Source organism: Vulpes lagopus, chromosome 8 (genome assembly GCF_018345385.1).
Source record: "Vulpes lagopus strain Blue_001 chromosome 8, ASM1834538v1, whole genome shotgun sequence".
Lineage (NCBI taxonomy): Eukaryota > Metazoa > Chordata > Mammalia > Carnivora > Canidae > Vulpes > Vulpes lagopus.
Genome location: NC_054831.1, coordinates 23,015,461 through 23,029,190, shown reverse-complemented (window position 1 = coordinate 23,029,190; position 13,730 = coordinate 23,015,461). Strand labels below are relative to the sequence as shown.

The 13,730-nt window shown below is 36.6% G+C and overlaps 1 protein-coding gene across 1 annotated transcript in view; it reads left to right on the top strand.

Annotated features, from left to right (window-relative positions):
- The window catches only part of KIF13B (kinesin family member 13B), a 202,892-nt gene that overhangs the window by 155,191 nt on the left and 33,971 nt on the right, over positions 1-13,730 (top strand). Inside the window, exon 36 of the mRNA XM_041765163.1 lies at positions 12,134-12,245. Coding sequence (XP_041621097.1) covers positions 12,134-12,245 — 112 coding nt within the window. The remainder of the gene's footprint in view (positions 1-12,133; positions 12,246-13,730) is intronic.

Sequence of the window (13,730 nt, the reverse complement as noted above, 5' to 3'; positions counted from 1 at the left end):
TACTTTTTAAGGGTTAAAAACCAATTTTGTTGCTGAAGTTCATATTTCTATGTAAAATATTCTTCCTATTTCGTCAAGAAAAAACTTTAAATCAGAGTTTTAATAGTAAAATAATCATGTAATGTTGCAAATGTGTGAGAAATAAGATTTTATCTTTAAGTTAATCTTATTTGCCAGAAGAAATTAAAATACAAGAACAAAACTTGTTTTAGCTGGGATTTATTTTTAATGTTAGTGTTCTCCAATTTAATAGTTTTAAGCATTGAGAATTCTTTATCTGTTACTTAAAGAGATCACATTCGAAATTATCATAACTGTATGTCCTATATCATAGTTTTATGGCTGATGTTTTTTGAGGGACCTAGTTAGATGTTGGTACTCTTAACTGTAGGCAACACACTCTGTATTGAAATCTTAACCCTTGAGGAGTTTAAAAGTGAACAATGTCTTATAAAATGGCCTGATAGGGATTTGTTTCAAAATAATCTTGGGGGAAGATAGGGGTATAAATAAAAGAAGATTGGCTATTTAATGATAATGGTTATAGCTGCATGGAATTTGTTATGCTTCCTTTTTTTTTTTTTTAAGATTTTACTTTTTTATATATTTGAGAGAGAGTGCAGAAACAAGGGGAGAGTGCAGAGGGAGAGAGAGAAGCAAGGTCCCTGATGAGTGGGGAGCCCGACACGGAGATCAGTCCTAAGACCCTGGAATGGTGACCTGAGCAGAAGGCAGATGCTTAAGTGACTGAGCCACCCAGGCACCCTATACTACCCTTTCTACTATTATTATTTATTCTGCACTGTTTTTCTTTGTTTGAAATTTTCCTTATAAAAACTTAAGAAAAAGAACAATTGATGAATAATTAGACTTATTCTTAAGGTCTAGATTACTAGGGGTTTGCCTGAAATAATGTGTGTTACAGGTAAACTCCTAGTAATATGTGTGTTACAGGTAAACTCCTAGTAACCGGGCAGCCCCGGTGGCGCAGCAGTTTAGCGCCGCCTGCAGCCTGGGGTGTCATCCTGGAAACCCAGGATCGAGTCCCACATCGGGCTTCCTGCATGGAGCCTGCTTCTCCCTCTGCCTGTGTCTCTGCGTCTCTCTTCGCTCTCTCTGAATGAATAAATAAATAAATCTTAAAAAAAAAAAAAAAACTCCTAGTAACCTAGATCTTTAAAATGAGCTACATGTATACATATCCATGTTTATGGACATATAAATTCCTCTCCAACTCATTAATTTACTGATTACCTATCATGTCTCTGAAAGTGTTATAAGCACTACTACTTTATACTGATCCAGTGATAGGTTTTATTAGTTATTGATAAGCACAGCACAGGTTATCATTACGAGAACAAAGTTGAGTTTTGAGGAAATTGATTGTGTCATTATTTTTAAATGTACATAAATGAAAATTTCTAAGGAAAATACAAGAAAAAATGAATTTTTGTTTTTTAAATTATATCTAATCCAAATTCTCAATTATATTATAAATTCCTTGAAAGAAGTGGCCAGAATTTTCTATATACCCCCAGTTTCCTTATGTTTAAATAGAGCAAATAATAGTATCACTTAAAAGAAAGTTATTGTGCTTCATCTACATCAAATAAATAGAATAAAGAAACATAGATGCAATACTAGAAGTATGATAGAGTAGGAGACTGAAGGAGGGAGTGGACACTTTTATAGGCATTATTCACAGATCAGGAGAAGCTGCAGAGAGGTGATAATCCCCCTAAACTGAAAGATGATGAGGTCCATCTGAGGCAGGGAAGGAGTGAATGCAACAGTGTGAACAAAAGCATGGAGGGATGAACAGGCTTGCTGTGTTTATGACACTGCATGCGGTGTGACTAAAGGAGGGGGAAATAGTGACTACTATTGTGGGGTAGAACCCAGAGAAAAGAGACCTGATTGTAGAAGTGTACCAAGGAGTAATGGAGGAGACGAGGAGCCCCTGAAGGAGTAATGGCCATAACATGGTTAAAGTTGAATTAGAAAGTGTTTTTTAACAGTCCACTGTAAACCCCCACTCAGGTTCCTGGTTGGTCCATAAAGTCACTTTAAAGTATACAATATAAGTATATACAGTTACTAATGCAAAAATATGCAAAAAAATTTAATTTGCGAATGGAGAGATCAGGTCAGGGTGAGATTCAGCAGTGAGAGGGAGAGGGAGAGTAATTCAGGTTAAATTAGGGAGATAGAATCTCTATAACTCCATGGACAGGAAGGTTGGGGGAGGGGAGAGATGAGGGTGACGTGTGGACTTCTGGATGACTGAATAGAGAGATGAACTGTAGGAGGGGCAGTTTTGGGGTAGAAAATGAAATAGTTCAATTTTTGACATAAGATATCTGCCAATTGAAGGGTCTAGAAGCCTAGGCTGAGGAGCTGAGGGCATAATTGAAACTGAGTGAAGCATCAGATCTAAAATGGGAGCTAGAGGGCATGATAATACTCATGGGTACTTGCCAGAGGAGAAGCTGGATGGGGCATGGTGAGGGAGTCCCCAAAGAAGAAAGAAGACCCAGCAGAGAATGGCTTGGAAACTTGGCCAGAAGGGACTTTTTAAGTTGTTCAGGTTTTTTTCCCCAAAGGTTTTATTTATTTACTTATTTTAGAGAGAGAGGGTATGTGCACACATGAGAAGGGGGAGGGGCATAGGGAGAGGGAGAAAGAAAGAATCTCAAGCTGACTTCCCTGCTCAGTGGGGAGCCTAACATGTGGCTCAGTCTCACAACCCTGAACCGAAATCAAGAGTCGGATGCTCAACCAATTGGGCCACCTAGGTGCCCTGGCTTTTTTAAGTTTTAAGAAAGACTCCTTCCAGTTTCCTCAGAGACTATAAGATGAGAACCGAAAAGCTGTTTCAGATGTGACAGTAAAGAGTTTCTTAGAGACTGTTCCCAGGGCAATTTCTGTGGATGGTTGGGGACATGTCATATTAAATGTGTAAATGTAACATTACACATTTTTGTTACTCTACCAGAAGCTTCCCTTTTTTTATCTTCTCAATTTCTTGGGATATCGTAGGGAAGATGAGGAAAAATCTGATTTTTTACCCTCTCAGGTTCTACTGATATCGTGGTGCCATCACAGCAACAAGGATATGGATCCCTCCACTGTATTTCAGGGTATATTTTGAGATGTCATATATTTCAAACAAATAACTTTTCCCCCCATTGCAGCAGTTCCCAGTTTTCCTCAAAATATGACCTTGCTTGCCACTCCCCAATCATACCAGCCCCCACTCTCTGGAAGTATGTCAGGGAAAACAGAAGGTGCCAGTTTGCCACTACTAACTTTGCTCCCAATTAAGCTGTGAACTATTATTTTTATCTCCTTTTGAACTCCTGGTATCCATGGGCCTTGAAGGTTACTAGGTGTAGCTTTCGTCAACATCTCATCGGTATGAGCATGCCTTGACTTCTTGCTAGGTTGAATGAGTATCCACATATCATAATTAGAGACCTTTAGGTATTCAGTAGGAGAACGGTAGAGGAAAACTGTTCTAAGACAGATTTTTATGGGATGGGCCTGTTTAATGAGTAAGGAAATTCAGACAATAGAAGATTATAACTATGATGCTAGAAAACTAAGTGAAAAGAATATGAAGGAAAGAGGATTTGATTCCAGGCTTGCTTCAGAAGGGAGTATAGAGTAGCTCTCCCATTTTCAGAGGAGGGCTTCCCTCAGTAATTTTATCGTCTAAAGCAGATCATCTTAAAAGATTTTCAGGAAAAATAAATATTTTAAAAATTATACTTTCTTACCAGAGAGAAAAAAAAAAACATTCCCTTGCTAATAGCAGCAAGGAACAGAGGTCCTCCCTGTGGCCTTTAAATGAAACAATGGAAAACAGTTTCATATGCAGCATTGCCTTGTATTCAAGATGTTTTTAATACTATTCATAATAGAATTCCTCAAGATTAGGTAGTGCTTAAACTAATTGACCTACAAATTATTAAAATCCTGTTAAACCCCTTTACATAGCAGCAATGCTTATGTACCTGTGAAATGACATATGTACAAGAGTATTGAAACATTGTTTATAATGGCAGAAGATAGGAAACAAACTAAATGTCCATTGGTTTGGTCTGTATTTAACCTATTTAATTAATGCAAACCAAACCAATGGGCACATGCCATACACCCCCCCCACACACACACACATACATGGAAATAAGTAAATGGGATACTATGCAGCTATAAAAATGATTAGGAACCCTTCCAGATAACATGGAAAAATTACTGGGATATACTTAATAATTAAAAATGAAGTGCAGAGTGGTGTCCAGCTCTTGGTTTCTGCTCAGGTCATGATCTCTTTGGTAGTGGGATTAAGCCCAGAGCTGGGCTCCCTGCTCTGCTGGGGAGTCCGTTTGAAGATTCTCTCCCTCTGCCCCTCCCCTGGCCCTCACTAAAAAATAAATCTTAAAAAAAAAAAAAAAAGGTGAAGTGCAGAGGGGCTCCTAGGTGGCTTAGTCAGTTAAATGTCCGACTCTTGATCTCAGCTCAGGTCTTGATCCCAGGGTTTTGAGTTCAAGTCCCATGTTGGGCTCCACATTGGGCATGGAGCCTACTTAAAAATAAATAAATAAAAATGAAGTGCAGAATAGTATACTGCCATTTATATTACAAAAGGAGGGAGACAGGAGAGAAGTGTGTGTGATTATTTATAGATTTGCTTACATATACATAAGAATCCCTAGAAGGATATATAAGAAGCTAATACCATTACTTATCTGCCTGGGGAGAGGGTGAAAATATGTGGGGAACTGAACAGGTAGGGGTAGAGGTAGGAGATTTTTCACTATGCCTTTTTATATTATTTGGTTTTTGGATTGTGTGAACAAATTACCTATTTTTTTAAAAATCAGATTTAAAAACATATACATGTGTGAAAATCTCAATAGAAGCAGAAAAAAACATTTCTCAAAGTACAACAGTTTTTCAAAAAATAATATTAGGATTGAAAATTTTTATTCCCCCCCCCCAAAAAAAAGAATTAAAAAAAAAAGAAAATTTTTATTCCCTGCTCTCTTAAGTAGCTAGAAGTTTTTGTTCTCTTGTGTATAATGGTTTGAGAAGGTCTCGAATTGCTTTATCTATGATAATTTGTACACAAAATCCTAAAAGAAATTATTTTGAAAAATCTCAAAGGCTCTTTTTTTTTTCTCTTTGAGGGACTGCCTGAATTCTTCAAGTTTTCAGAGATCCAAGGAGAGAAAATTAATCCATTAGGTTTTCCTAATGAGTAGGATATAAGTACCATCCTACTACCTAAAACTTGCATCATACTTGTTTTTACCTTGAGAATAAGAATGAATTTCTAAATGTGGTTTTTATAAGATGACTAAATTTGGCACTGTACTAATTTTTTGGCTCTTACTCCTTTGTAAAAATAACTTTGGTAGTCAGTATATAGGATTCTTTTCACATGCTTCTTGTTCTAAGACTGCAAAAGTATCTGTCAAAAGAGCCCAGGAACGAAGGCATGTTAGTGAATTTTGAAGGCTCTGGGATGTGAGGAGTTGGAGTTAATTCACATTAAGCAAATAATACAAGTACATATTTGAGAACTTGTAAGATGTCCTTTTCTCAAGTATGGGGCAGGCAAAGAAGAGTAAAATGGCAAACGTGCTTTGGGCATTCTTTTTGACTTACAGAACTTTCTCAGCAGCCCCATCTTGGCTTCTTTGCATGAAAGTATTTAATACATAAGAGAGTTGAGTCAGAAATGTAATTTTAACCTAATGTTGATGATGCTTATGGTGCTAGAAAATGTGTTTTGAAAGAATTGATTATTAGTTACACCTACCTTGCAAACTTATATGGGCCTATTTCTAGGTTCTGTATCTATTAATGTATGTATCTGTTCCTCTGATCTTGATTATGAAAGCAGGATTATAGGCCACAAAATTTTATGTGCTGTCTTCCCCTGTGTAAGACAGGAACATTTCAGGTTAGTTGAAACAATATTCAGAAGCCAGGAGAGGCCACAGAAGAGGTTCACATCTCCCTTTCCCCTCCTGATTTTCAGTTGATATCATGGCAAAGATGAGGCATTTAAGACACAGTGACATTAAAAGTCATGGAAAGGAGGCAGCGATGGAGAATTTCATAGGATTAGGGCTCTTGAGGAGGTGAGAGGAAGTGGTGAACTACTAAAAACAGTCTCCTTGTTTGGCCCATGACCCTTGGAGTTTGCCCAGCCATATTTTACACATCCTTATTATTGATGCTCACTACATATTAGAATTGTAATCGCTTTACTGAGCCCCATCAAGATTGAGTTGATGGACCAGTTAATCTTAAAAAGATAAATTGAATTTGATGAATGGCTCCCAACTTTTAAATACACCTTAAGGCCTAAAAGAAATCATTATTTTTCTTTCCCCCTCAAGTTTTTACTTAAATTCCAGTTAGTTAACATACAATATAATATTAGTTTCAGGTGTACCATATCGTGATTCATCACTTACATACAACACCCAGTGCTCATCACAACAAATGCCCTCCTTATTCCCCATCACCCTTTTGGCCTATCGCCTGCCCACCTCCCCTCCAGCAATCCTCAGTTTGTTCTTTACAGTTAAGAGTCTGCTTTTTAGTTAGCTTCTCTTCTTTTCCCATCTGTGTTCATCTGTTTTGTTTCTTAAATTCCACATATGAGTGAAATTATATAGTACTTGTCTTTATATGACTTCTTTCACTTAGCATAATGCTCTCTAGCTCTAGCTGTGTTGTTGCAAATGGCAAGATTTCATATTTTTGATAGCTGAGTAATATTCCATTTTATATATATGAACAGTATATACACTGTAATATATACTATTATACAGTATATATATTAATATACAGTAATATTTCATATATATGCACATACATACATACTGTATCTTCTTTATCTATTCATCAGTTGATGGACTTTTGGGGTCTTTCCATAATTTGGCTATTGTTGATTATGCTACTTTATTTTTTTTAAGATTTTATTTATTTATTAGAAACACACACAGAGAGAGAGAGACAAGCAGAGGGAGAAGCAGGCTCCATGCAGGGAGCCCGATGTGGGACTCGATCCCAGGTCTCCTGGATCACGCCCTGGGCCAAAGGCAGCGCTAAACCGCTAAACCACCGGGGCTGCCCTGATTATGCTACTTTAAACATTGGGGTGCTTGTATCCCTTTGAATTAGTATTTTTAAAAAGTCATTCTCGATAGGCTTTTCAATTAAAAATATATCCCTAATAAACTATTGGCCCTACACCAAAATAAAAAGGCACAGCTTTTGCACAGCAAAGCAGACCATCAAAAAATCCCCAAAAGGCAGCCTACCAAATGGGAGAAGATATATATATATATATATTTTTTTAATTTTATTTATTTTAGAGAGTGAGAACATGAGCAGGGGGTGGGGCAGAGGGAAAGGGAGAAAGAGAATCTTTTTTTTTTTTTTTTAAGATTTTATTTATTTATTCATTGACACAGAGAGAAAGGCAGAGACACAGCCAGAGGGAGAGGGAGAAGCAGGCTCCATGCAGGGAGCCCGATGTGGAACTCGATCCCAGGTCTCCAGGATCACACCCCAGGCTGCAGGCGGTGCCAAACCGCTGCGCCACCGGGGCTGCCCCGAGAAAGAGAATCTTAAGCATACGCTACACCGAGCATGGAGCCTGATGTAGAACTCAAACTCATGACCCTGAGGTTATGATCTGAGCTGAAACCAAGAGTTGGACGCTTAAATGAGCCACGCAGGTGCCCCCAAATGAGAGAAGATATTTGCAAATCAAATACCCATTAAGGGGTTAATACCCAAAATATATAAAGAACTTATACAACTCAACACTAAAACCCCCAAATAATCGGATTAAAAATGAGCAGAGAATCTGAATAGACATTTTCCCAAAGAATATAGATAGATGGCCAATAGACTCATGAAAAGATATTCGGCATCACTCATCATCGGGGAAATGCAAATTAAAACACTTTATACCTGTCAGAATGGCTAAAATAAAAAAGACAAGAAATAACAAGTGTTGATGAGGATATGAAGAAAAAGGAACCCTCATGCACTGTTGTGGGAATGGAAATTTGTGCAGCCACTATGGAAAATAATATGGAAGTTCCTCAGAAACTTAAAAATAGAATTACGATATGATCCAGTAATTCTGTTACTGGATATTTACCCAAAGAGAACAAAAACATTAATTCAAAAAGATATATATACCCCTATGTTTATTGCATTATTTACAATAGCTGAAGTATGGAAGCAACCCAACTGGCTGTTAATAGATGAAAAGTTAAAGAAGAGGTAGGGTGTGTGTATAACACACACACACACACACACAAAGACATATACACACACAAGCACATACATAATATACAATGAAATATTACTCAGCTATAAAAAATAATGAAATCTTACCATTGTGACAACATGGATGGACTGAGAGGTTATAGTGCTAAGTGAACGAAGTCAGAGAAAGACAGATACCATAGGATTTTACTCATATGTGGAATTTAAGAAACAAACAAAAAAAGACACCCCCCCCCCTACAAAACCCAGACTCTTAATACAGAGAACACATTGGTGGTTGCCAAAGGGGAGGTAGGTTGGGGGAATGGGTGAAATAGATAAAGAGAATTGAGAGTACACTTATCTTGATGAACACTGAGAAATGAAAAAAAAAATGTATATAATTGCAGTGATGTTGCTGTTTACTGTTACTGGATATTTATTTCATCATTATTATAAAGCAGTTTTTAGATAGATATAATGAAAACTTAGCAAGCTTTTTATGACCAGTCTACCAAGATGGACATAGCTACAGAATTAATTTCAGCAGATTGTTTATTTTTCCATTTAAAAATTGGCTGTTCCTTTTGCAATACAAGGAACACTGTCAACTTAAAAATGTTATTTCTAAAGCCATTTTAGAAGGAATTATACTTTTTAGTAAGTTGGTAAGATACTGTGTTTATCATCTTCTCATTGGAGTTTTTGATACAGTTAAAAATATCCAAGAGCCTAAATGAATATTCAGTTAACAAAACTGATTTTTGTGTGTTTTGGCTGCATCACGTTCCTGAAAACTGCAATTATTTAGTGTGGTGCAAGTAAAGGCTGGAACCAAATATGAGTCACTTTAGTTGCATTAGAAACCACCTTTGGACCTGGGATTTAACTGGCACCTCTCTTTACCTCTTTTACACTTTCTTGATCAAAAGCAGACCTTTTTTAAAAAAAATTTTTTTTAATTAAAAAATTTAAAAAATATATTTTTTTTAATTTGGAAAACCCAAAGAATTTGTGTCTGGGAAGAATAGTAACAGGAGAACTATAGGTACCTGGGGAAGACCAAAGCATCTTTTCAAGTCAGCTGAGAGCCTCTCATGCTTCTCCCTGTTCTATTTTGTCTTTATATATGATGCCAGCTACAAATAATTGCTATCTCGAATAGGGCTTTATTTTTTGGAATTCAGCCTGTTAGCACAAATAATCCCTAATAAGTATGAAGCTAGTTTAAGGCTTTAAAACAAAGCCAGACTTTTCCCTCTTGTATTTCCTCATCTTGGCTGCTTCTGAAGTTTGGTAGACATGCAGAATGTTAGAAAGAAATCACAGATTTATCTTTTCAGATTCCAGGCGTTATATGTATATATACCATATTCTTCTCACTTTGAGAACTGAGCTCATAAGAGCAGAAAGATCCAGTGTTTGGCCAAGTCCTTTTTATTCACTGCCCTGAGTTCATCTCCCTTTGAAGTTTAACTGGAATGCATCCTTCCCCCGCCACCTCCAACTTTCAGTAAAGGGAAAATAACTCTGGAACAGCCAGGGATGTAAAATTTATTGGAAAGGCACTAATTGCCTTGTCTCCGAGGGGCAGTGTGTGTGTAGTTAGACACTGAACCACAGGTTTCATTTCTGGCGAGAGAATGGACATGTACTATAGGAGAAAAAGCATAAGTGAATGATTTCAGTAAAATGTTTCCCCAGAGATCTGTGGGTGTCAGAAGGAAGAGGGAGGAGCATCGTACCCAGTTTATCATCCAAATTTGTTGTTCCCTCTGAAGCAGTCTGTTCTTTTCAAGATCAATTTGAGACACTCTGTGTCCCGGTCTTTGGTTGGCAAGACCTGGGAACAGTTAGCATGTGAAATTCCTCAAGGTTAAGATGACGGTTAAGGTAGGATGGATGAAGTGAAATGTGTTTCCATTTTTCATCATCCGACAGGGCTAGCAGTCTGGCTAAGGAGGGGTGTGTATACTGCGTGCATCCTTTCAAATGTTTTCACTTGAGATATTTGTATATTTGAGACAGTAAAAGTTATGGCTTCCATTCTGAATTGTTAGTCACATTATGTTTAGGAGTGCCAACTGGGAAATATTACCCAAAAAGCTAGTGGAGCCCCGAGTGCGCTTTGGGGAGGAGATGACACCTACATTATTTGTCACTGGACCATTATACACCAAATGGCTGAGGTGCTGACTTCAAATCAGCTACTTAGCTTGCCTAAGTAACAGAGTGCCACAGCTGCCAAACAAGAAAGAAAAATCTAAAAAAGAAAAATGGATTTATTCTCAAATTAAGTAAGTTGTCTTCAAAACAGCCTTGTATGAGCTTAACGCTGTAAGCAAAGCATGAAGCTCTTCTTCCTCTGAGAAGCTCCAAAAAGTATTGACCTTAGTGTTTAGCTTACCTGATTGTGACGTCCCAGAAGAACACAAGGCTACGGCTTCCCAGACAATTACGTTTAAATGCAAAAGACATTAACGAAACACTAACATATGTAAATCAGTGTGTGATTCATAGTAACACAAATGCTCACACAGTGACGTATTTTGGAGTTCATGCTTCCCAAATCATCTCTTCATATCTGTTTTGTTTCCTGGCTTCCTAATGCTAAGACATCATAGTTTTTTTTTTTTTTTAATATATCAAGTGCCGAGAGAGTTCCTAGGGAAAAGTGGCATTCTCGGAGGTAAACAGGATCCAGATCACTTAAGGTTTATTGATTTTATGATCAGTACTTAGGTTGCTGCTAAAAGCGGATAGGTTTCCAATACATATCTGAAACTGTAGAGGCCTTTCCACTTCCATCCATCATTAGGAGCACTGAATCGCTTTGCAGGCGATTACTAAGGAAAACTCAAATGTTGTTAGGGTCACTCATCTATGGAATACCAGCTTAAACTAATATAAAATACTGTTATTTAACTCTGATGAAAAGGAAGTCAGAGTGATTATCAAAGGATCAAAGAGGGAAGCTTTTAGATTTGCATCTCATCTCCATTACCTCAGTTTTGTTTGTAACATTTGGTTGGGGTTTATTTCTTTACCTGATGGGACTGATGTTAAAAGTGCTTTGATGATATCACCATTTTTGTGGCTCACCACCCGTTCTAGATTGGTCGATGAATCCATCACCCAGCTGGCATTGTTCTTGTATTATGCAGTGAAATCTCTTTAATGGGACTTTATAAAATAAGTTGAGGGTACCGTAAAACTTGTTAATCCAGAGACTTCCATTATTGGGAACTGTGATTACTTGATTTTGCTTAACTAGAACTTCCCTTTAATATAATCTGTTGAAAATAAGAGCCTTGGTAATATACTGTTCTAGAATTTTTACTATCATGAGCAGTACTTGAATGGGATAGAAAGATAGACCCTGGAGAAGGGAGAAGAGGCCCACAGTGTTAGTTAGGATTGTTCCTCAATTTCAGTTGAGAATCTGAAATGAGACAGTATCTTGAGGTAGATGAGCAGCAGCAGCCTATGAGACAGAACGTAAGGGAGGATTTTAAAAGGAATGTCTTCATATATCCATATTTTGTGGGAAGCAACATGATGTATAGAAAGAATGTTAGGACAGAACTGAGGAGACTGGAAATTGAACTGGAGGGACTATCCCAGTGTGATGTATTCTTAGTATTTGGGAAATTAATACTCTGATGATGAAAAGTATAAGAAGATAGGTACTTAAACAGTCAAACCTGTCATATCTTGTGAAGGGAATAAAGCTTTCATAATGGATGACAGGTTTTTCTTAAATATCTTTAGGTTTTTCTGTTAACTGCTCTATTTGAATAAAAAACACTGCTTTTGTCCTATTTAACAGGGTCGATGGGAAAGTCAACAGGATGTATCACAAACTGTAGTTTCCAGAGGAATAGCTCCGGCTGCCCCATCCCTCCCTGACAGTCCCCCAAATAATCATTCCCCAGACCCAGGTAAGTTATATTTTCACTTGTCAACCACCGTCATGAAATTTGGGCATCTTCCAGAAATAGTTTAAATCAGGATTTCCTACCACATAACCACTGACCTGCTAGTTACGGTCATCTGACTCTTTCCCTTTTTTGTCTTAACATGTTGAGTTACATTTATTTTTGAAAGTTGAATTTATATTGCATCCTTCTGATAAATATCACTTTATCACAATGTCTTATCCTTAACATGTGCTTGATTCTATTTGCTAGTATTTTGTAAAGGATTTTGGTGTGTGTGTGTGTTCTATGATAAATATCTATTTGTCTTTTCTCATAATAATGCCTTTGATTGGTTTTGGTGTCATGGTTATGTTGGCATCATGAAATGACTTGGGAAATATTTCCTTATTATCTTTGTTCCTGAAAGATTTTATATACTTTGTATTACTTCTTCCTAAAATGTTTGACAGGATTCACCACTGACACTTTCTGGTTCTGAAATTTTCTCCTTGGGAAGCTTTTAAATTATGGCTTCAATTTCTTTAAGATAGGGTTATTTAACTCATTGTATTTTCTTATGAGTCAGTTTTTGTAAGTTATGTTTTTCAGGAAATTTTGTTTCATCTAAATTTTTATGTTTATTTCAATAAATGTTATAATGCTCCCTATTGCCCTTTTAATGTTTATAGGCTCTGTTGTGATGTTCCTTTTTAAAAATTTTTTGATAATTTTTGTTTTCTTTCTGATTTTCATGAATACTTTTGAGATATGTTTTCATTCTCTCAGTCTTCTCCCAGAGCCAAATCTGGTCTTTCTTTCTTTATTGTTTATTTTGTTTCATTGATTTCTATTTCTGTCTGCATTTCACAAATTTTAGAAAGTGGTTCTTTCGTTTTTATTCAGAATATTTTCTAATTTCCCTCTGATTTATTCTTTGACCCATGGGTTATTGGGTAGCATGTTAATTTATTTTCATATGTCTAAAGGGGGAGGAACTTCTTTTTATTAATTGATTGCTTATTTAATTTCATCACGATCTGAAAGACTCTTCAATATTTCAGTCTTTTGGAATGTTTTTGAGACTATGTTCTATCTTGGTAAATATTCTATGCATGCTTGAAAAGAAACTATTCTGTTTGGGGCATAGTGTTCTGTATATATCAATTAGGTCAAGGTGGTTGATAACCTTGTTCAAATCTGTTCTTCAGATATTCTGTTCTACTGATTTTTTTTTCTATTTGTTCCATCAATCAGTAAGACAGAAGGCGTTAAATCTCCAAATATGATCATGAAAATTACCTATTTTTCCCTTTATTATATCTGTTTTTGTATCATTCTTTTAGGAACTTTGTTGGGTATATACATATTTAGGATTGTTATTTTTTTCCTGATAAAGTGATACTCAGTTCATTAAGTGATTTCATTATGAACTGCCTCTTTGTAGCTCTGAAATCCTGTTTGAAATCTGTCTCTCCTGATCAGCTGTCTTTTGCTTATTGTTTGAAG